Source organism: Centroberyx gerrardi, chromosome 4 (genome assembly GCF_048128805.1).
Source record: "Centroberyx gerrardi isolate f3 chromosome 4, fCenGer3.hap1.cur.20231027, whole genome shotgun sequence".
In the NCBI taxonomy this organism is placed as follows: Eukaryota; Metazoa; Chordata; class Actinopteri; order Beryciformes; family Berycidae; genus Centroberyx; species Centroberyx gerrardi.
Genome location: NC_136000.1, coordinates 21,358,053 through 21,381,627, shown reverse-complemented (window position 1 = coordinate 21,381,627; position 23,575 = coordinate 21,358,053). Strand labels below are relative to the sequence as shown.

At 43.9% G+C, this 23,575-nt stretch overlaps 1 protein-coding gene across 1 annotated transcript; it reads left to right on the top strand.

The window, feature by feature from the left end:
• The first annotated feature begins 434 nt into the window (after window positions 1-434).
• Window positions 435-20,155, top strand: LOC139908449 (SITS-binding protein). The gene is made up of 10 exons (XM_071895147.2): window positions 435-905; window positions 2,836-3,007; window positions 11,385-11,592; window positions 11,796-11,946; window positions 14,697-14,894; window positions 15,340-15,608; window positions 16,364-16,500; window positions 17,337-17,458; window positions 19,648-19,827; window positions 19,982-20,155. The coding sequence occupies exons 1-10, from the start codon at window positions 435-437 to the stop codon at window positions 20,153-20,155; spliced, it is 2,082 nt and encodes a 693-aa protein (XP_071751248.2).
• Window positions 20,156-23,575: the final 3,420 nt, after the last annotated feature.

The following is a 23,575-nucleotide window of genomic DNA, read 5'->3' as shown; positions in this document are numbered from 1 at the left end:
TGAAGAAACAGCCCGGCGTTACGTCAGAAAGTGCAGGGCAAGCAAGTTAGCGTCTTAGGAGCTATTCGTAGGCATTGCTGCCAAACCCGGCTTGGGGCTGCTCACTAGCTCACTGCAGCCAATGCAATTTACAAACCCAACTCTTTTAAAGCAGCAGCAGCATGTGGTAAGTCAATTATTCATTGATACTTTTTTTTTATCTCCCCGTTGGGATTTTTTTTGACAGTTTTCTTCACATGACAGGTCTCTGTTGCTGGCACAATTGCGCAAAAACCAACGGTGTAAACGGTGTAGCAAAGATAAAGAGTAGGCTGTTTTCCCCTAAAGCCTCACTGCAAAACACCATGACATGATGAACCATCATAGATTTTTAACGCACAGAGATTTCTGCAGCATTTTTAGTGTGTGATTCTTTGCTCATCTCAAAAAACAACATGCCCCACGCTCGAAATAGGAACCCTAGCCCCATCCCAGAGGTAACATGGGACACGGGATTGAAGGAGATGAACGAAACCTGGAAGGGAGCTATAGCCTGTCTCGGGGTGGCCGTCTTCTTTGTAATGACCATCGGGATCATATACTGGCAAGTGGTGGACCAGCCCAACAAGAACTGGATCCTCAGGGGGACTTTTAGCGGACTGATCTGGGAGAGAAGGACCCACTCGCTGGTCATACAGACCCTGGCGGAGGACAAGACCTATGTGGAGATAGACGTCGGGAATGTGGGGAACCCCGACATTGAGGTTCCCTTCGTGAGGAACCTGTGCTGGCTGAATAAGACCGAGTTCTGCTATACGTGGGACTCGGTGGCCGAGGTGAAGATCTCGCTGGAAGTGAATGAGGAGACGGAGACGGAGTGCTACAGCATGACCTGGGCGCCGGTGCACTGTCATGTGGAGCTGAAGGTACGGTTTCTCTGTCTCCGTCTGGCCACACGGCACTTAAAAAGAGTCACCGTGAATATGCGCTATTTCTGCTGAATGGAAATGCAGCGCAAAATTAGGCCCGCAACCAATTTTTTGCACATGCTCATGCTTGGAACATTCAGGCCAATGCGCGTGCCATTTATTCAGTGTTAAGCGGCATGTTGCTCTTTGTGCTTGAATTGTTGCAATATGCACACTGCAAAAATATCAATCTTAACGAATCATTTTATCTAGTAGAGTCTTAAAAACTTCAAACAAGTGGCCAATCTGCCAAGGGTGAGATCATCTCACTTGCTTGCCAATGTAACGCAATTTGTTTCAAGACATTTCTTGGATCAAGTGTCATTTTCTTCTAGGAGAGTGAACTTCATCTGCCTTGTTTCAAGATACTGACACCTGTTTCGAGAAAAATCCTGAAACACAAGAAACTGCATTGGAAACGAGTGGAATTATATTTTCCCACTGGAAATTATTTTCACTTGTTTTAACAAAAAAGATAACTGACTTTTTTTTTTTTTTACAATGTGTAGGCTTAATTTAATGTTTCCCCCTTAAATAAATTTGCACCCAGCCTAATATTTAACTCTGGTGGGAATTCTTTTAATGGCTTCATTTTGTTTGGATTTGCTGATTTGAGATGTTTTCCATTTCTGAAATTATCTTACTGGGAGCCTAATTAAGTTTTCTAAATATTACGCACTCGTTGCTCTATCTGTAGACGCTTCATGAGTCATCTGAGTTAAAATGATGTTACAGACAATAATTGAGTTTGCGTGATTTTGCCAAACAGCCCTTTCCCTTTTTCAGCCCTCGCTCCAAGCGCACACGGCTGTACTGAAGATATCTATTTCGTCTCAAATCTGCCTCGTCATCGTATTTGTGTTTTTGTACATGCACAGTACTTACTGTACTTTCCCCCCCAGCTTAACTATCAAAGGCACTGAACTATTCGGATGTTTTTTCGAAGGTTAATCTGTCCCCACTGGAACATTCCTCGGCATAACTCCCCGTCATGTGGCACGACTGGTCACAGAAAATCTTTCCAGCCTAAAGTCGCATTTATTTCTAATTTCCAAAATCCTGCCCAGCGCCTCTCAGGTGACTACTTGGCACCTGCTTTAAAACTCTTTCACGGAGCCCAGGCTTGCTGACATGAATTAAATGATCGTTGGCTAGACTTTGCGCAATTATCCCCTGTGCGTAAAGACGCTCTGGGAAAGAAAAGCTCCCCCCTTGGAAATAGCCTGTGTCATTTAATCCTTCATGCGTGCGGTGCTTTCTCAATGCAATAGTCATTACCCATCACTCTATGCACTATACAGTTCTGCACCAAAGTAACAATAACTTGCACTGAATATCAACGTTTATATTTATACATATTCTAAAGTATTCTAAAATATCAAGAACATAATTTGATAGCATTGGAATATATTACCTCACCAATCAATCTCACCAATACTTCAATTAAATTGACATTTGCCATTGTCACTTAAGTGTGCTTTGATTATTGGGATGCTCTTGCAGAGTTTTCAGATATAGATGTTTGTGGTGGCGGTGGTTTCTGTGTGTGTGTGTGTGTGTGTTTAGTTACGTAGGTGGGTGGCAGGAAAGAAAAAACATAAAAAAGATTAAATATACATTTTCGTCTGTCCTCCACTGTCTAATACAGCCCACCACCATCTAAACTCTGCCACTCTACCACTCCAATTCTGTAAATTTCCTCTTCTATCTCCACCTCCCCCATCAAGTCTCCCCCACACCTATATCTCATGTTTCCCTGCATGTTTTTTGCTGTTTATTTGTGTGTTTGTCTCTCTCTTTCTTTCTTTTGGTCACTTTCTCTCTCTCACTGCTTCTCTTTTTGTTTGTGACTGTATGTGTGTGTGCGTCCATGTGTGTATCTTCTCAGGACTGCTTCTCCATGGCCAACGTGTCGTGGTACGGCGGGGCCAGTGTCCGGGGCCAGAGCTGGCCCATCAACGACCAGAACGCCACCATGCAGCCCTTCATCGTCAGCGATCTGAAGGACAATCCCTCCGGCTTCGGCTCCGCTCTTGAACGCTACTTCCTGGGCTCGTCAGGTAAGAGAGGTCATCGCCATGGTGATTTAGGAAATCCAGAATACAGTAGTGCTTTTATTTATTTATTTGTTTGTTTTTTGTGTGTATTAGTCATTTATGTCAGTTTGAGATTACTTAGAGATTATCGCCTAAGCAAAAGGCGTCACACTGAGTCACAGTCATAGTCCAGGTCTATAACAAGGAAGGCATGTTTAAATCTTTAAACTGATACAGGGTCAGCTGTTCCCCCACAGCTCCCAGCGGTGCAGGGTTTGCACTGCGGCTAGGGAAATCTGATCCCACATCAGCGGGTATATGCCGTGCGGCGTGAATCACTCGGGCGGCGAGGGAAGCCCTGTGGATGTTGTTGTGTTTACTTATCCGACTCGCGCGTGTTTGTTTGTGTTCGAGAGGAGAAAAGTCGTCCCGCCGCCTCTAGAACCGCCGTCTCCAAAACACCACCACTGGATGGGACAGCTGGCCCGCAAATAGAGTGTAACACAATACAGTCTGCGGTCTCCCAGCATATTAATTGAGAGATTAGACTACAAAGGGAAGCAAACCACCTTTCGCATCTTAAATTAACTCTTAGGGATACCGGGGTAATTGCCTTTTGTTTCTATTAAAAGGGCAGGTTGGATGAGGGCCGTGCTGACTCTAATAACTCGGCAGGTTATTTTGGGGGTGTTGGATTTTATCCTGGGGGCAGAGGGGGGAGGCAGGGATGCCACGCTAAAGGACCACTGGCGGATGTGAATGGGTAATGTGACTGATGAAGAACGTCTGGTGTGCCTGTGTGTGTCTGTGTCTACGGGTGGGTGTGTGTGCACAGGTGTGGATGTGTGTGATAGTGGGTATTATATTAACCCCGGGGACTTTGGGCTACCAAGCTGGCAGTGTGTGTGTATTTGCTTACTGAGCCGCGTTCCAACCTATAGCCAGTCTTTTCCTGCTGAAAGGTTTAGTTATACAGGACATTATCATTATCTTCACACTGGCAAAGACCCAAGCACAAACACAAACAAACTGCAAAATCCCAATGTACGTGCACATTTTGACACGTGCGCTGTAGGTGTGTATGTGTTTGTCCGTCAACGTGTTAGGGAAGCCTGTGCGTGTGTGTGTGTGTGCGTGCGTGTGTGTGAACTGAGTAGCTAAAAGGTTAAAGTGCTAAGCTGTGTCCCAGACAGCTGTAGGACTCTAGATCAGAGTGGAGGGCATGACATCAACTAAAGGCCATAATTATCATGTGATACAAACAATCATCTATTATGACTTCACTGATTGTTAGCAGGGTTCTGTGTTCCAGCAGCCTCACACACACACACACACACTCATGCCTGCTGACAGAAACAAAAGCACGCATGGCCACACACACACACACACACACACACACACACACACATGCTGAGGTCTTATGTAACACAGTGGCGGGCTTAACTAGGGGAGTCGCATGACTTAAATCCCTTTTCCACCTTGTGAGAGGACAGCAGTAATTATCAGGACCCTGTAACCCTTTGTTTCTCCGTTTAGCTTTGCAGAGACGGGGGAAAAAAAACGCAACGAGATGAGATCCTGATGAGAACAACTGTTTGAATGTTGCCAAGTAACCACTCACAGACACATACTGTACATAACCCCAAACATAGCAAACTGATGCCCAGCAATGACAACAATGCCTATTGCCTATTGGAGCATTAAAGGTATATTTGACATGATGTCTTGTTTTAAAGTTCAAGGATTTCTTTTTGTTGGCCCTTGGATCGGTGTAATGTGCATATTTGTAGAGAATCAGTTATTGTTCACAGTTGAAAAGGCAGCACTGAAAAATGTACTCAGCTACTTTCCCAATTAGGAACAAAAGAAGTTATTCACCATGAATGATTCTGATGAGGTTGGATAGGGCGCTGAAGGTAGCTGTGCACTGTGTCTGACTCTTCCTTTTTTGTAAGTTAAGGTGAAGAGAGTTCAGGAGTTAAGATTACACAGACCTAACAGTGTGTGTCATGTGCCACATTTGGCTGTGTCAAGAAAATGCCAAATGTTTTTTAACTTTTCACTTCAAAAGTTCACTCTACTCCCTCAAGTCAACAGTAAATGGGTCAATTAGGGGCACAAGATTTCAGTCAGAGAACATGGAAACATCAACAGGGATCCATCAGACCCTTCCCTTGCTGTCCTGTCCCGTCCCGTAGAGCACAACCTGAAACTGACATGAGTGCAGCTAATTGTTTTTGCCCCCTTTGCTGTCCAACAATGAAATCCTGTGTGTGCAAATGAGACCGTCCATACCCAGAGTAAATCACAGGAACCTGATGAAACTATCTATACCACAATATTAAGGTCACGTTTCATGACCAGAGATTAAGATATGCAAGGTGTTGCGTAAAAGATGCATGGTGAAGATCACCACTGAACTCTCTATTTTAGTATAAGATTAGGCTTTATTATGTGAGAAACTTGGCTGTAAACCATTGACCTCTGACTGTAATAGTTATTCTTGTTGCACATTTGGAGCATTGTCAGCACATGGGCCTTGTCTTCACTGACTCTAGTTAGTCCAAAGTGCCCATTATAAATGCAGTAGGGAATATGGGAATATGTGTCTGACATTACTGACCTAAGAGGACTCCTGGGGGTTGTTAGAGAGAGAGAGAGAGAGAGAGAGAGAGAGAGACATAGAGAGGGAGACTACATAATTGTTTGTATCAAACAGTGTGACAGAAGAGAGAGCAAAAGCAAGAGACTTCGTAGCAAAGTAAAGAAGAGGTAGAAAAGTCCAGCAAAGGCGCAGCAGAGAAGATATGCAGCAGTGCGCTAGAGTGACATTTGAGAGTGTTGCCAACTGGAGGAACTTGTCATAGTCCCACCTGTCTTTAACCATACAAAAACAACTGGGCTACTAAGAACAGATTAGATATCGCTGAGACCACATCCCGCATTGAGAAAAATAAGACGGGAACCTCAGGCAGGAATTGTCCTAACGCACCGGGGGCTTAATCCTACATTGACACTACCTGAGATCCTGAAGATACATTTTACATGGGGCTGCAATGACCAATAAGTAAGCAGAATTAGTGTTGGGTAAACTGTAGGTGGCTGTCAGACACTGACAGATACTTATACCATGGAACTAAATTGGTCTCATAAAGTTACTGTATACGTTCAAGTCACGCTGACATCAGTTAACTGTCCTCAGGGAAGGAGAAATCAAACTAAAAGGAAAGGCTATTGGTTTGATAGAATACTGCAGTGCAAAGTTCCACTGATAATTATTTACAGGGATTCTATCTCTGTGTCTAAGTTCTGAAATCATAAATGAAAAGAACTGAATCCATGACACATCAAAAGGTTCAGTTTTATAAATCACAAAGGCAGTATCATCATTGCCCATGGTGTCCATTGTGTGCCAGCATTGTTAGAATAGGATATTCCAGCAAATATAGATATTTAAATAAATAAATGTAGATTTTTTTCTTTTCTGTGTATGTAAAGCATCTATTTCTGTTTTTATCCGTTATGTTGCTCACAAAACATAGCTGTAATCTATTTGTTGTGTTATTTATTTTATTTTACCACTTCAAAGATTTTCTTTTTTTACATCCTTTGCATTGAAATATTTGGCAATTCATTTGATCTGTCAGGCTATTTTATTCAATTCTGGCACATATATTTGTTTACCTGTTTTCCTATTTTATGATGCTCTTGTTTAGTATTTTTCTTCTGTAATAGTTAATGAGGTCTGCCAATCAAACAGCATTGGGTGGACCAACTAGAGCAATCGAGTATAGATCACAAAACCGTTATGGCAGCTTGGTGAGCATCTTGGTCTTTTTCCTTGTACAGTGTCCCTGTTGGCTGATTGAAAACACAGCTGCAGACTTGTGCAGTTGAACCCTCAACAAGTAGGATGATTAGCCAATGACATGTCAGATCCACCTCGCCGTTTAGCCACGCCCATCTCATTATCATATTGCAATAGAATAGGAAGTAGAAGGAAAGTACTAAATACAAAAAACAGAAATAAGAAAATAGATATATGAATTAATATGTGGGCCATGATTGAATAAAATAACAGACACATAAGTAGTTTCAATGCAAAGTATAAAAAATAAGAAATATTAAAAAGTAGGAATTAAAATAAATAAAACAGTAATTTAAAGATGTGACTTGTGAGACAATTAATAAATACAGCAGTAATAACTTATTTAAGTACAGAGAAAAATGTCATTTATTTGTACCCATTTAATGATCTTCTCCACACAAATATGAATCCATTTATTTAAATATCTATATTTCATGCTGGATCATCCTCTTTGAGATGCTGGCACACAATGGGCACCATATTGCCAGCTATTCTACCCTGAAATATAATGAATCTTTTTTCCATTCTCTCATCTTTTCTCTCAGGTACAAGCATATTTCGTAGCCAAAAGGCCTCGTTCTTCAAATGTCCTCATGCAGATACGCCTAAATAAGACAGATCACTTGGCTCTCCTCAAAGTTTCCCCAACTCATCATTACAAATAAGGGCTTGGAAAGATCCCGTCCTCCGTTGTTTTCACAGCAGGCTGTTGTAATAAGTGATAGCGTGATAGCTGTTCCTTTGAGATCACCTAGCTCTCTCGCAGTCAGTCTGGATCCAATAAAAGTAATTTATTTGCTGTCGGTTGATATCTGGTCTCTAGGTTTTTTCCATGCTGGCTTTTATGGAGTTAGCACCAGAGATTAGCGAAAGAAATTAATTCTACAAGACACATTGGACCTGACAGCAACTCCTTGAGACATGTAGACCCCCTCCTGCACACTCACACACACACACACCCCCACACACACACACACACACACACTAACTCTCTCGTCTCCCCATCTCTCACTGTCTTTCTTAATCTTTCGCTTCAGTATAATTTTTCTCTCCTTTGTGTTCACTATCTCCTGCCCCTCTTTCTTTATTTTTCTCACAACTCAATCTTTCCGTCTGGAGCCCAAAGGAAAGATACTTTGCTGCTCTTGCTCATTTGTTGTTTGGCCTGTTGGTGGGAACCGGCCAAGCACAACAGACAGATAGGGATAACAGTTATTTAACTGTTGCGGCTTTTGATAATCCCAGATTTTCTCTTTCAGATAGTCTTGTATTACATCAAAGGCTGCTTAGCCTAAGAATGCCTTAATTACCTTATTTCTAGTTGCTTAGTATGATGTCCTCTTGTCTGATCTATTGATGGAAGGACTCTGTTATACATTTGTGATGCCAAGATACATCATAAGACAGCAAGGAGTGTCTCATGCTTGAAACACTAAAATCGTAACTCAGTTGATAGTTATGATCAACTGAGTGATGACGGGAATAGAGCAAAAGTGCAGCGAAAGGTTCTTCAGAATTTCAGTAAGTGGGATTGGAAATTTACTACTATGGCATGATCCCAGTTTTTGTGGCCATCAATTTCTTGAGGTTGGGCACAGAAACTAAGTTTCCATTGTTAAGGAAATACATGCCTGAACACACTCACATGCACGTCCGCACACACACACACACATTCGGGGGTTTGAATGCACATTTTTATAACCCCGGTCAGGTCTGTAAGTGTGTGCAGGTGTCATAAATAACAGTATAAATATGACAGGTAAAAGAGTGCAGCCCATCTGGTCCGCAGCAGCGTTTTCCCCCGGTCCAGCCATTCACCGAGGCCTGGATGCCACATTAAAACCTTCCTGACCCCTCTGAAGGTGCAGGGGGTCACCTCCGCTGCCACCTCCAAACCCTCAGCCCAGACTGAGGGAGAGGAAGTCCAGAACCTTTATGGTCCTATAAGCCCTGCTTTGTTTTTCTTGGATGTCTACGGTATCCCATTAAAGAAAGTGTGCGTGTGTGTGTGTGTGTGTGTGTGAAGGCTTGAGGCGGTCCAAGGCGGTTTGATTTGTGTGTTAGCTCAACGGCCGTAAAATCGAGGCATGTGTGTGTCGTATCATTCACGTCTGCCCGGTAAACTTCATTCATTCTTACCTCTGCCGTATCTGCTGCTTTGAAGGTGAGCGGATGCAGTCAGTCAAGCGTTCAATTTTTCTCTTTAAGAGCGAGTGGAAAATATTCCGGGGAAGCTTGGAGTGTTTAAGGAATTGTTCTAAAAATAGGGGGCCCCCCTCGCTTCCCCTTTAACTCCTGGGCACCCTACCTTAGCTGTAACTCAAGGCCTAAAACTCGCTTCACTTTCTTTAAATAACAGTTATTGATTCCCGCTCCTGTCTGTTACATGCATCTGGGGGTACTGATCAGGCAAAGATGTGGGTCTGTGTAGAGCGTGGCACTAACACTGCCAGGGTGCGAAGTTCAATTCCCACTGGGGCCCACCCATACTAGATATGCATACATTCTCAACACGGTAAGGCACTGTAGAATATATATAAATTTGCATGTTGTTGAGTCAAAGATGGACTAAAAGTATAGTCATTTTTAACCTGGTCGTCCTATACCTCGATGCCAGTTATTATGCCCCAGAAAAAGATAATATGACTCAAGAAGTCGGGGTTGCAAAATGAAACTCCACTTTCCGCTTCCCTCCTGCACTTTGGTAAAACACACTGTTTGCAGCCTGCTGTATCTGCACATCATTCTACAAGGCCAGCCGGTGTCTGGTGTACGCCGGTCGCCTCTATTTCCACTGCCTGCATTCCACTTCCATCCTTCCATAAAGCTATAACATTTTCTCCACTGCCCCAGTTTTTAGTCCACTGTATATGCACAGTCTTGACATGCATAGTTTCAGAGAACCTTTACCTGATTACGTATTCACTTTAGCCATTCGCTTCCTCGCAGTTCAAATCTAGCAGTGTCTTTGCAAGCGAAAAGCTACGTTTCACTGCCGCTTATGAATTTGTAATAAACAGTTGTGTGGTGACCTAATACCTTGGGAGAGGCAGGCGAGGAGTTACCAGTATCTCTTTGACATTATCCTTTGCGAACACATGGGAATTATCTTGCTGGTTGAAGCCTCTTCGCTAGGCAGTACTTGTAGACTGATCTCTGAAACTATTAATCTGATTATAAACTGGTACATCAGTATCCTCAGCGCTCTGGCCTGGTCCTGGTCCTTGCTTGCATAAGTAACAGTAAGCCCATTGAAATAAGAGAGGCTGGTTGAAGTGAGCCAAGCTCTCAGCCTGGGTTCTCAGACTGTCTGCCTGCTTTGGACAGAGATCTTGTACCTAAACTGAGCTAAACTTCTGTGATCAGCTGTCCTTCTCCAAAATCCCCGTTATTTGGAGCTGATTATGCAAAACGGGGTTGAGTCCGGGCCGCCGTCTGGGTCGAATGCTCGGCTCGATACAGGCCGGGCTCTGACCTGACGCGGATCGGAAGAGAGAGAGCGGAGCAGAGAGGAAGGTAGTGAATCTTGGCCAGAGGGGAAGGAGAAGGTGGGAGTCAGGAGGGGTGAGAAGTGGCGAGGGTAGGGGGGGGTGGGGGTAACCTGAGAGGCGGGAGGCATTCCTCGCAGGGCAGCTACATCTGCGGACACAATTATCTGCTTCACATAATCTCATCATTTCACATGGTCCCAGAAAGGCTGTAAATACATAAATGCAGGATATTGCAGAGAGAGAATGAATGACCAGAGATTTTTGGAAGGTTTTTGGGTTGAGGGTATTCAATCAAATATATTGAACACTGGTTCTTCTTCTTAGTTTTGTTCCCCCTGCTCATTTTGTCACAAAGAGAGAATGAGAGATAAGATGTCACTGTTGATGATTGTTTTAATGTTTTGAAACGTCCTGGAGCAAATACAGTCTGGAAGAAAAAAAAACAAAAACGAATGAGAATGGATGTTCATCTTCACGACCACTGTCACTCACAATATGTATCCAGGCATTGCCATCTAAACCAATCTGTCATGGGTGTGTAGTGCCCCTACTCGCAGATACCAAACAGTCCCAGGGTAAACTCATCCAACCACATACTGCTGTATGTCATTCTAGGGATGCTTTTCCCACATCTGAGTGAAGCAATATCAGCTGACACAGCCTACACTCTACCTCCCACAACACTCCATCCCTCACACCCGTCCCGGTCTCAATAACACCCTCGCACTATGTCACATCAGTGGAATCTGTGATGGACTAGCTCATACTTAGGCCAGTGACCCAACCCCACAGTTTTGGTATTTTTGTTTTTTCACATCAAGGCCCACCTCATCCATTTGAAGGACAAACAATTTAAGCATTTACACTATTGTTTCAGTGTGGTTCAAGCATTTTGCAGAGATCTTATTCTACTGTGCTGGACAGGCTACGACTTTATATTATTTATCTGATGCTTTGAAGCAGGGTTTATAACTTTAAGAGAAGCACGATGGTAATGAATTAATGTCCCCCACCCTCTCCTTTCCTACTTTTTCCCATGTAGGTGTTGCAGTGCTGGTGTCCCCTGATATCCCCCTGCAGCTGGGGGTGGAGAGCGGACAGCAGTTCTGCCTGCAGTCTCTTCCCAGTATGGAGCGTGTCCCACTACAGTACACTGTGTGTGTGGCGCGCAACGTGAAAGCCGCTCACCAGGAAGCAGTGCAGCAGCTCTCCCAGCAAAGCAGGGAGCTGCCCAACATGAAAACACTGTGGTTAGTTGATTTTCCTTGCCTCCTATCCAAGGATATTACAACAACTATAAGTCAACAGACAGACACTGGTGATCTTGTGGTGTATCTGTAGGTCAGTTGAGCCCTGACTAAAACATAATAGGTATTTAGGGAGTCAGAAGCTAAAATCTGTCAGGTGCCGCAGCAGAGCAGCAGGTCCTATCTGATCCTACTGTGTGTCCTAGGCTGCCATTCTGGAAGCTGCTGGCCAGTGTGGATTCAGGGCCGAAGGTGGAGAGGGAGCTGAGGACCTTCTCTAATCGTCTGAGGAGACACCAGCTGGGGGAGGGAGTCATCAGCCTCAACGAACATTCCACCACCCTCCTCTCTGATATGGTAGGTGCCATTCTCTCTGTCGCTCTCCTAAAACCTGTCGCAGACCGGAGTGGTTGGTTGGTAATTGGTTGAGTTAAACCTCAATGGACGGAGCCAAAGAGCCACAGTTTTTCTGACTAAGTAACGTTAACATTTGGCTGGTGAAGCTCAATGAAAAAGACAAGGAGGTAGCTAACAATATGAAGCCTAGCACTGTTGCTTCTAACTGGAAAAATGCAATCTAGTTATCTAGGTTAGCTAGTTAGCCTAGCTGACCTTCCAAATTCAAACTAGTCATACTAGCCTAAAGGTATCTAGGTAAGCTAGTTAGCTAACCTGCTAACCTTCCAACATCATAAAAGCCATGGTCATGAATGAATGAAAAAAGAAGTCATTTCCATTCATAATTTTAGCTATATTTTGAGAACAGAGTTCCTTCTTTGCCATTCAAGTTTGCCAGCTAACTCTGTGGAAAAATTGTGGTTCTTTTGTTCTGCACATTGAAGTTTAACTCAACCAATGACAGTATTTCTGCTTCCAGAGCAGCGCCGACTCCAAGAAATGTCTGTGGAACTAAAGCTCCAATCAGCAAACCTATAACTGTCCCACTTTCTATTATCGCTTTGTAATCTAGCTACAAGGTCAAGAACATTCACTACAGTATCTACAGCACAGCACTACCTGGCAGTACGATACCTCCCTGCTGGAAATGTTCTGTTTTATCTGCCTCTCTGTCCATGCTTTGCATTGGCATCTTGTAGCTGTAAACTCTCACATGAGGGTTCATTGGTCAGGGGCTCAGTCCTGGTCAGGGACAGAGATGAAAGGGTTTGCTTAAGTGGATCTCCAGAGCGCTGGAGGAGGGCGGGGTATAAAGGAGGGAGGACAGGTTCACAGAAATGTCACCAAGTAGAAAAAAGATGGCTTAGGGCTTTGCCACCCTGTTAAAAAATGTGTTTCCCAGAGGCAAAAAATGTTTTTTGAAGATTTGAATTATATGTCAGAATTTGAACTACTGAAGTGTTTTTGATTTGCCTTGCCAGATGTAATATGCAGCCTCAAAACTGAACACACCAGTTACAAAATAGATAAATCAAGCTCATCTCATGTTTTTTAAGTATTCTAAATTTATTTGACTATGATTTGGTCCATGTCTGGTGTCATTCCAGCTCAAAATTGAATTATTACCATGATCAAACTATTCTGATACAAGACGGCAAGTGACTCTCTTCTATCCTTTGATATCCTGTTGCTTTCTAGGATTGTTTCTACTTTATATAATTACTTATGTTATTGGGAACTCCCTGGAAAGAAGACCAGTCATATGATATTACTTGATCGCTGTCAAATGGATCTAAGTCAATACCTGGTGCGATTCCATTGCAAAACAAACATGGCTGAGAGAAGGAAAAGCAAAGACTCCTCCCTCACAGATCGCATGGTTGCTATTAGTGAGGCAGCAATGGGATGGCGAAGTATAGGGTGTGATGGGATTCAAGAGGCACTCAGCCAAGACTAACTAGTGCAGGTGATCCTGATGCTGTGATCTGCCCTGGTACATATAATAGGAGTACATACTCTCATTCTACATACTCTCTCCATCAGAGTATTTCAGTTTAGGCCTCTCAGTACTCACATGCACCACTTATGTTCCCATAACCAGTTCAGTAGGTGTGAAAAGACACAGAGAGAGAGGAACAACATATGCCATTTGTTAAACAAGAATTTCCCTTACCCAGAAGTTGAAGTCTTCTGGTAGATCAAAGATATTAAACACCAGTTTTGTTGGCTCTGCATCGTTCAATCCCCTGCGCTAATTGCCGTAAGGAATAAGCCAAGCGCACGGTGCCGCATGGAAACTTATGGAACTTGAAGTTGTCCATGAAGTATGTGGCACTGCGTGAAGTGTGAATGGCAATAATGATCCTCTGTAAAAGCCGTGCTTCTCTCTCATTCTAGTTTTACAAGTATTCATAAATTATCAGTCACGCTATGAACTTTCTTTTCTAGTTTCCATATTAGTTTTCAGCAACATAGTCATAATTTAGAACAAGCTGGTGTGGGGAAACTTGGGTTATAAATAGATTTGGCAGGTTTCTAACCTTATTACTGAGATACTGCATAATGCAGTGTATTGGCAAACCAAACATAAAAATAAAATAAGGGTCTGACCACTAACATTGTTATGTGTCAGTTTCTCTGTTTACATTTGTGTGGTTATTTATGTGCATATGCAAAAGTCAGAATCAAATTAAAAAGAGGAATAGAATCAAATGCTTAGGTCTATAATCGAACATGTTAAAATGTTAACAGCGTCTTGTCAGAAAATGTGTGAAATATGTTTCTTAGAAATTGCGTAATGTGTGCTAGTCTGCCCCTTCTTCCCACCATGGGTTCACCTCCTGGGGTCAACCTTTGTGTTCATAAGAGGTTTTGTTCCACAGTTATGTAATCTGAACTTTCTGTTCATCCTTAACATGTAAATACCAAGGGATTATAACATACAGTATGTTAAATGGTCTTGACAGGTCAGATTGTCAGGCTGCATGTTTGCATGGTCTTCAATCAGTGTAGAATACTAGGCTAATTAATGCCAGTTGATGGGCTTAGTTTATGAACATTTGGATAGTTCCATTATAGCATTCACTATTGAAATCATACTGTTAAATGTAAATTATTTAAATACTTAATGAATGATTTTTGTTGTAATTATTGTTAAATGATGTTTCACCCATTCTTACTCTCTCTCACTGCCCTCCCTCTCTCTGCAGGACCATGACTACCTCAACAGCAGGAAAAAGGGGACGTCCAAGAGACAGACCAGGGACCTCCCGCTTGTCAAGCTTCTTAACATTTCCATCACCCTGTCCCCTTTCCTGGGCGTGGACACCACGCAGTTCCACACCTCCCTCATGGACGGCACCGAGGCCTACTGGCTCAGCCTCCCCTCGGCCCCTCAGGGACACCTGGTGAGACTCTGCACCCTCTGGGGAACATTCCCTACATAGTACTAAACCCCACTTCTTCGCTGTGATTGGTCGGCTCACAGAAAACGCATTCCACGTCATGTGCGGTCCCCTAAAAGCACTCCGCTCTGCCTAAAAAGAAACCAGGCGCAGCGCTTTTTCCAAAGTGGGCACTTTCCATCCGCCTTGCAGCCACTCCCCATTCACTTTAATGTAAAAAAGGCAGCGGCAGTTTGAAAAAAAGCAGAAAAGTGTGAATATGGCCTAATCTGTGAAATGTATCAATGCAATTGTGAGCAGAGGCACAAATAATGTACTGACTACATCCTATGGTTGAGAATCACTGGATGCCAATAGTGCAAAATGAACTCCACTCACTCAAATCACAATCCAATCAGAATCCAGTCACTAACAACTTCTCCTCCTCGCCTCCTTGTCTCTCCCTCAGATCCCTGTGCTGAGTCAGTGGCGGGGGAGGTTCTGTGTAAAGCTGAACATCACCAACCCAGGAGCGGTGGGCTGGTTCCTGGACAGAGTGGGGTCCTTACAGGCCCATTTGGGCATGGAGTACGTCCTGCTGGAGGGGGGAGAGGGGAATGTGTTTGAGGAGCAGGCCCTGCGGCCGCCACAGGCTCTGGGTGGAGACCAGTACATCAGCCTGCTGGCAGACCTGGCCACCAGGATAGGAGACTCCACCATCATGACAGCAGGGACACGGTAAGACTCACCAGAACAAGCACCTCATCTCTGTTCTACAAGGGAACAAATCAGTCTGGTTTACTTTGTAGACTGGGATCTTCTTGCTCCACCAGTCTGCTTTTCTATTTAAAGGACAATTCCAGCGTGATTTGAGTTTGTACATTTTCCACCCCTTTAATGTTAATTGTGACAGTTTTTACATGCCTGCTCCACTATTGAAGATATTTTAAATCAGTTTCGTCACACATCTTGGGCTCATTCATTCCCATTCAATTCCAAACAGCATAGAAACCAATAATAATCCGTCAATGTGAACGAGAAGCCGACAATCGCATTTTGCAAAGTATAAACATACATTTTGAAAGAAGACTTCCATGTTTTCCTCTCCAAAATCAAACTTTCAAACAATAGCTAATGTTCTCTGTGCTTATGTTAGGACCCGCCTTCTGTCAATCACAACCCGTTCAAGCCAACAGACAAACCAAATCAAGACGCTTCCACCAGCTATAGTCTGTGAAATGAAACGGAAAATAAAGCTTGATTTTGCACAATTAAAGCATAAAATTGCCGTCATCTTCTTTACTGGGAGTACCTCGTAATATTTAGACAGCGTTTATTTCCACAAGGAGAAAACAGCAAATATCTCAATGTGATAAACGCACTGGAAAATGATGAACAGTGATGTAAAGCAGTAGGGGAATGCAGGAAATGTGCAAAAACTCCAGTCACTCTGGAACGGTCCTTAAAGGTTGCTTCTTGTTGCGTCCCACCAGGTCGAGCCACAAGCCCCTGTTTGTGAGGATGACCCCCCTGCAGTCCGACTGGAGCCCTATGGGCCTGAAGGGCATCATTCCCTCCCTGCTGCACCACACTCTGCTGGGATACAACTTCCTCATTCCTGATGCAGTAGGTAATACCACGGCCTATGGATCCCTTTCTCTCCATTACTATGAACATTTGTACTGTCGATGGACACAGACGCTTGGTCGATCAATATGAAAAATCATCACGCACTGCTATGCCCCTAAAGAGCTTTCATACTGTACAGAGATTCACAAATCACTTGTACACTGTTATTATTAAGTACATTCATATTCTGCCTTGAGACAGTCGTGGAAATTGAAAAGAGCAGAATTGTTCACTGTGGAATTTCAAGCACACTTCAAAACTTCAAAAAACAGATAGCTGGGGATTAGAGCTACTATTTAAAGCAGCACTCATCATTTACACCTTTGATTTTCTGGTCAGAGAGGTGAAGCATCCTCTGGCTTTGGCACAAACTTGAGTGTATTCCTGTAATATTCCAAATTCCTGTGAGACAAGTATTTACTTTGATGTAGAGAAAACAGAGAGCTGTCAGTCAATCACAGACAGAATGGATGGCCTGATCAAATCACGTTCGGACTAATATGATACATTATAGACTATTGGTTTTACGCCCGTATACCCCATATATCAGCCATTGTGGATAGGTGTGACACAAGGGGCGCTCCGTCAGGCAGCTAAATGAATGAATACCTCCTTGATAGTAATTTCCCTTTTTATTTTACCAGTCGTTTGAAAGGGTCACTTCTGATGCTACAAATTCTATCTTCTGCAAAACCAATTTGACAAGTACCTTGCAACTGTATCATTTTCCTATGTCACTCTTTCCCTCCAAAATTCTCTTCTGCAAATGTATTTAATCTCTCCCCCCCCCCCCCCCCCCCTCGCTCTCTCTCTCTCTCTCGCTCTGTCTCTCTACAGGCGGCTCTCTGTCTGGAGACCTGGTGACAGATGAGGAGTTGTTCATCCGCTGGCTGGAGATCGCAGCCTTTCTCCCCGTCATCAGCTTCCACACGCCGCCCTGGGTCTGCGGAGAGGACCGGGTATGCAAGTTATACAGCAGCGCCTCACAGAAACTCACAAGCACACACGCTTCAAACCGGTCCGAGCACCTCAGGCACCTCACACACCTTCCACTTAAACATCACCATGCCCATATTCATGATAATTAACGTCAGACTTTATTGATCCCCCTAGGGAAGTCCTCTAACCACTAGGCCTCTCTGCGTTCTAGCTGTGTAATTCAAATTAGATAGCAACAACATGGTAGTTTCACATTCTTTCGCACGCTTGATAACAAGATCTTCACTTGTGAAGATTTACAAGTCCAGCGATGTGTGAACGCTGCCAATTAGATGTTCTACAAGGGAGTGAGAGATTAGCCTTCCTTCTCACACAGCAGTCTGAGTTTGAGTGTGTGTGACAAGAGGCGGGAGAGCGAGGGTTTATTGACCCGGCAGCCTCTCCTCCATGGGTCCGTGGGTCAGTGCCAAGACGTTCCCACCGTGTCAGTGAGTTGTGTGTGTTTGTAGAGGGGCACGAAGGCCGCTGTTCAGGCCTTCGCTCTCCCCCCCGCCCCCCCGTCCCTCACCGCCGGACATCAGGAATGTACCGTTCACCGCGGAGGCAAGGCAGGAAAACAAGGCCCGCAGTCTCAGAGAGTCCGGTCACAGATATTGATATGTTTTACAATGTGGGACCCGGGCTCAGGTTCCTGCGCAGAAAAAGCACTTGATGTTTCAGGAAGAGGGTGAAGGCTGTTCCCCCCCTCCCTCCCTTGCCCTTCCCTTCTTCCCTTCTTCCCTCAGTAGGAGTGATTGCTCGGCCCCCTCCCGACATCACCTGTGGTTAAGAGTCCATCTGGTCTGAATTACAAGCCCTCCTCGAGATTTATGGCTCACTCTCACTCTCGGCTACGACGACGAGAGCCACTTCGGCAGGAATGATAATGAATTTGAGGACAAGTCTTGGAAAAAGACTTTATTATGGCAATTAAGATTTCCATGTGTAATTGACAAGTGTGACAGGGTGGGGGAGATCGACTGTTTTTTCCAGTTGGAGAAGACTGAGGCAACAGAATATATTGGTTGTGACTTGTGTTGCGTGACAAAGATAAAAATAGGCCTTTTGGACGGCTAGCATTTGACAGCAGCAATGTTTTCCATTTTGGTCTCTTGCATGGCCTTCAACTTATAAACTCAGATGAAGCGAAACGTTTTAGAGGATAGACTCTGCTGGATTACCCATGATAAATGGCTATGCTGTACGGTCGTTGTACAGTAGTTTAAGTGTGGCACCTTTGTTTCCAGTGTGCAAGACTCGAGTCAATCACAGACAGATCACAGCACTGGCCACACTGGAACCAAACAGCAATAAAACCTCAAAACCACACACATGCCTGGCTTCTCAATTAGAGAGAGATCCACTCACACTCGGGTTGTGATTTCAAACTCATTCCTACAAATGTTCTCAATCCCCACTCATAAAAATACATTTTTTATAGATGCGGTCAAGTTTTGTTTTTGTCATGGGACACTGAAGAGGATGTGACCCTTCCAGGAATGCTGAAGTAGTTTGGCCAGAGGGAGACAGGAGAAAGACTTGGACGGTGTTAAACCACTAAGTCAACAATGAACTGCTCTTTAGTTCTGTCTGTGTGTCTGAGTGCAGCGATGGCATTGCAAATGTCTTTAGCAGACCTTGCTGTCAATATTATTCTTGTCATAAAATTCTTGTGGCAGATGATTTCGTTTAGAAAAGGACTTTTGTCGGATCGTCTCAGTTACTCCCTCGCTCTAGATTTCTTGAAAATAAATGTGATGGGATATCAATAAAAGACATAAATGATTATGAATGAAAACACAGCACATCATTGTACAGTGTACAGAAAGGCAGACAGATGTACCAGATACTAAGATACTAGGCTACTTCATTGGGTAACTGTGGTAATGGCAGGATCCGGCAAGCTATTACTCAATCATGGATTTGTAGAGAATTGTTTGTTTCAAAAGAGTAAAGGGCAAACACGAAATGAATCATGAAGCCTCACCAGCAGAAGTGTTATACATAGTTACATAGCAGCACATAGTTAAACCTAATTAAAAATTCTACTTTTAATGTACTACCGCTGCCGCTGATACTAAAACTACTAAATCGCTAACACCCCTCTTCTCACCACAGATCCATCTTCCCATTTCTTCTTGAATTCTTGAATTTACTCTGTTCTTCGTAGGTGCTAAACCTGACCCGGGCCTACATCGCCCGGCACCAGGACTTTGCGGTCCCCCTGATCGAGAAGTATGCGGAGGAGTGGCAGGCGACGGGATTCCCCATCTACCGGCCGATGTGGTGGCTCAGTCCCAGTGACCCCGTGACCTTCACCATCGATGACCAGTTCCTCCTGGGAGACGAGGTGACTCACTGGCTTTCTCGGTCGGCGGGGGTCGAGTTCCCTCCGCCAGCGACCGATATACTCGCCAGCTGAAATAGGAATCACCCTCTGCTGCAACTGGACGTACAACCAACTTGTTTTCTAACGGCCGTGTGTGTGTGTTGTCTGTTTGCAGGTGCTGGTGGCGCCAGTGGTGGAGAAGGGGGCGGTGCAGCGGGATATCTATCTACCTGACGGGGGCTTCCAGTGGCAGGACAGCCGTAACGCTCAGGTGTTCGACGGGGGGACGCTCCTGCAGGATTACCCCGTGGCCTTGGAGGAGGTGGCCGTTTTCTTACGGAGGAGCTGAGGCACGCGGCCGACCCACGAGTCACCTGACTCGTCCCGATACTGTTTTCGAAAATCTTACTCATTTTTTTTTCGTTTTTCTAAAGATCCGTGCTGTTCTCAACTTGCACTTTTCCACAAAAGACCATTGACCGTGTCTCGAGACCCCGTCTTGAGATTAGATGTAGAGAGATATTTTTTATACTTGCACTTTACAATTCAAATTTGTATTTTTTTCTTTGTGACGTTTTTTTTTTTCTCTTCCTTTTTTTAAAACGTTAATCAGTTTTACCTTACCTCTTAGCTGATTTGTTTCCGGATTTTTTTTTGATCTGTTCTGCTTTCTTCTTCTTTTTTTTTGTATGTAAGTTACGGAGAAATCTGTGTGTTTACATACTGCATTTCTACAGTCTTTAAATGTTTAGCTGCTGCTGGCTCTCTTGATAAGGAGGAACAAAGCAAGCCCCTTGTTTGCTTAAAAAAAAAGAATCTATGAATCTCTCAAGAAGACCAAATGAAGATGAAAAAAAGGACAAAGGAAGACGTTTGAAAGGGTTTTACCGAGGGAAACGCTTATCGGAAGGAAAGTAGCTCACAGAAAGCTTCGTATGAAGGAGACCGACGCACCTTGGTACCGTGCGTCTCGCTCACTCATTGGAAAGGCTTTTACTTGAACTTACCAGGCCGAAGGGCTGATGGATGATGAATGTACCTCAAGTTAAGTTTTCACTGCTTTACAATGTAATCGTCACCAGACACAAACAACCCATCACCCCCTTAGCACTTATTCTTAGAGTAGTTTTAACTTAATTTATCAACATACCACTCTATTGGACACATCTGAATGTCCCTTAGTACTGTAGGCCAGATGAACCCGAGGCCAAGCCACTGCCGCTGTAACGCGGCATCGTAACGTGCCACAACTCTGGCTATATCTGAGTTTATCCACTAGATTTTAACCTCTTCCTAGCCTGCTGTTTTAAGTGCTTCTAATAGGCTGCTCATTTTTTACTAGCGCTCTCTGATGTTGTGTTGATGTGCTCTTTCGTGATCGCCAGAAGAAGTTCTAAAGAAAGCCTTGTTGACAACGCCGCAGAGGCGAAAAGGAGATCTTGATCGGACGCGGGGGAGGAGCGCCTTACCCCCCAAATGCGATAATATGACACTCTCATTTGTTGTGTGTGTGAAATGCCTCTCGCAGCCTCCCTAGATTTAACAGAAATTGTTAAATCAGATGCGTAACCTCATGTTTAAGGTGACAGAAGTGCAGTTCTCTATAGGTGGCCACTTGGATAAACCTTGATGAGCAAGTGAAATTCTGCCCTTACGTCTAACTCCAGTTTCTTCTTCCTCACACCCACTTCCATCGCTTGATCAGTAGCATGAGAGAACGAGAGCATTTCTCAGAGTTGGTTTGAATCCTGACTGGATGTTCTAAGCGGATGAGATGATAATGAGATCACAGAACATCTGTTTTTTTGTTTCGAACAAAGGATGTGCTCATACTCCAATACAGCCCACAGAGAAACGTTACTCTTTCATTACATATAGTTTGTTCACAATGCTCTTATTTGATTTTATAATACTTCACCCTCTGTCAGATCATGGCTATGCCTTCACCGTATGGATTTACTGGGCAGCAGTAACAGTACGGACTGTGTTGTCACTTACTCAATGAATACCTTACCACTAATTGATTGTGTAACTTTGATCTGACACGTTTACTGTATCAACACAAACACTCAGGTCTACTGAAGCTTATCAAATCACCAAATGTCTTAGTGCAACGCAGTGTGTTGTGAACACGTCAACGTCTTAACTCTCCTAGAGCTGAATGTACAATGGACAAACTGTGATTTCCCAACAGAGCCCTTTATGTAAAGAGCTTTTCTAGTTCCCATGCTTATGCTTTTATCGAAGGCTGTGGCGCGTTAACGTAGAAGTTGCAGGCAAAGCTTTGATGTATTATTCCTTCCCTCTACAGACCGACAAAAACATGACGCCATGTGCCTCTATGTCCCACTCTTAAATCTGGACAACAAACGTGTCCGGATTATTGCAGTATCAGCAATGTACATATTACGATGACTGTGCCATTACAAGTGTTTTTTCTCTTCTGTAAATCAGAGAACTTAGACAAAGTTGCAATAAAGTTTACATTTTCTTACCACACTTCCTCTTGAGTCATTTAGTTAATGCTTAGTTAATGAATGTTTGATTTTATGTATCAGCAGTGCTCACAGCTGGGCAGCAGGGTGGCCTGGTGAGAAGGGAGACTGGCTTTCATGCAGAGGACCGGGGTTTAAGCCCCTATGTTCGCAAGCATTTAGACTGCTTAAGTGTCCTTTAGCAAGACACTCAATCCAAAACCAAGGGGCGGTGCTCTGTATCCTGACCTCTGACCTCTCTGTGGAGCGGGGCAAACAGAAAGAGGATTTCCCTGTTGGGATCAACAAACTATCATTTAATTGTCTAGTGAATTATGATGTAATGCCATAAATTAATTGAGGTTTTTTTTACTTTAATTTTTGCATACTTGCATGCAATTCTGTGTCCATGTTTGTTTGCTTGCATGTGTGTGTGTGAGCCCCTTGGTATGAGCACTCTCTCTGCCTTCTCCTTGTGTCAGTCCATGACTATATATCTGTAAACTGACGACTAACATCTCCACTAATTCCACTTAAACCTAATAAAAGTTATTTATAGCTGCGGTGAGCACGCGGTGGGTGAGATTCTCAGGGGAATCACATTCGCCCCAACCTCCGCCCTGCTTCTCTTCCTTACCTTCCTTCCTCGTCGCCCCTTGGCTGACGTCCACTTTGGGGCCCCAGGCCCCGCTCCTTTAGCGCAGCTAGACAGGTGCAGCCGGCCGCAGACACGGTTCCTCCACTCCAGCCGCCGTGCTCGCCCTCTCCTTTTACACCCTCGCCTTATCCACTTAGATTCATATGGCACTTTTTAAAATCTGGGCACAGTTCTCAGCCAGATAAAATTCACAAGACATTCTAGTGTGGCACCAGGGTTTGTGAGGTGATGAAGTTAAGATGTCAGTGGCTGGAGAGGATTTTGCTTCATAGGAGCAGAGCGGAGGGGCTGGAGGGGTAATGAAGTTGTGTCATTTTGGGAGAGGAACCTTAAATGACCTTCATCACATTAACTTTCTCCCTCGTTTTCATTAAAAAAAAACAACCATGTATTGTTTAAAGGAACTATTAGCAGAATGCCACATAAAGATACCTGATCCCTAATCTGTATGTGTGTGTGTGCACAATACTTTGGTTTGTTATGTGTTTTGATATTGATTTCTTTTGTCTTTTCTTCTGAAATTGCCTTTGTGAGGTCCATCGAAATGTTAATTCCCGGCACGATAACAGAAATCCTTCCAGTCATTGTGGTGAAAGACATCCATCCTTAGACTAACATTTTGCAGCAGGACACAGCG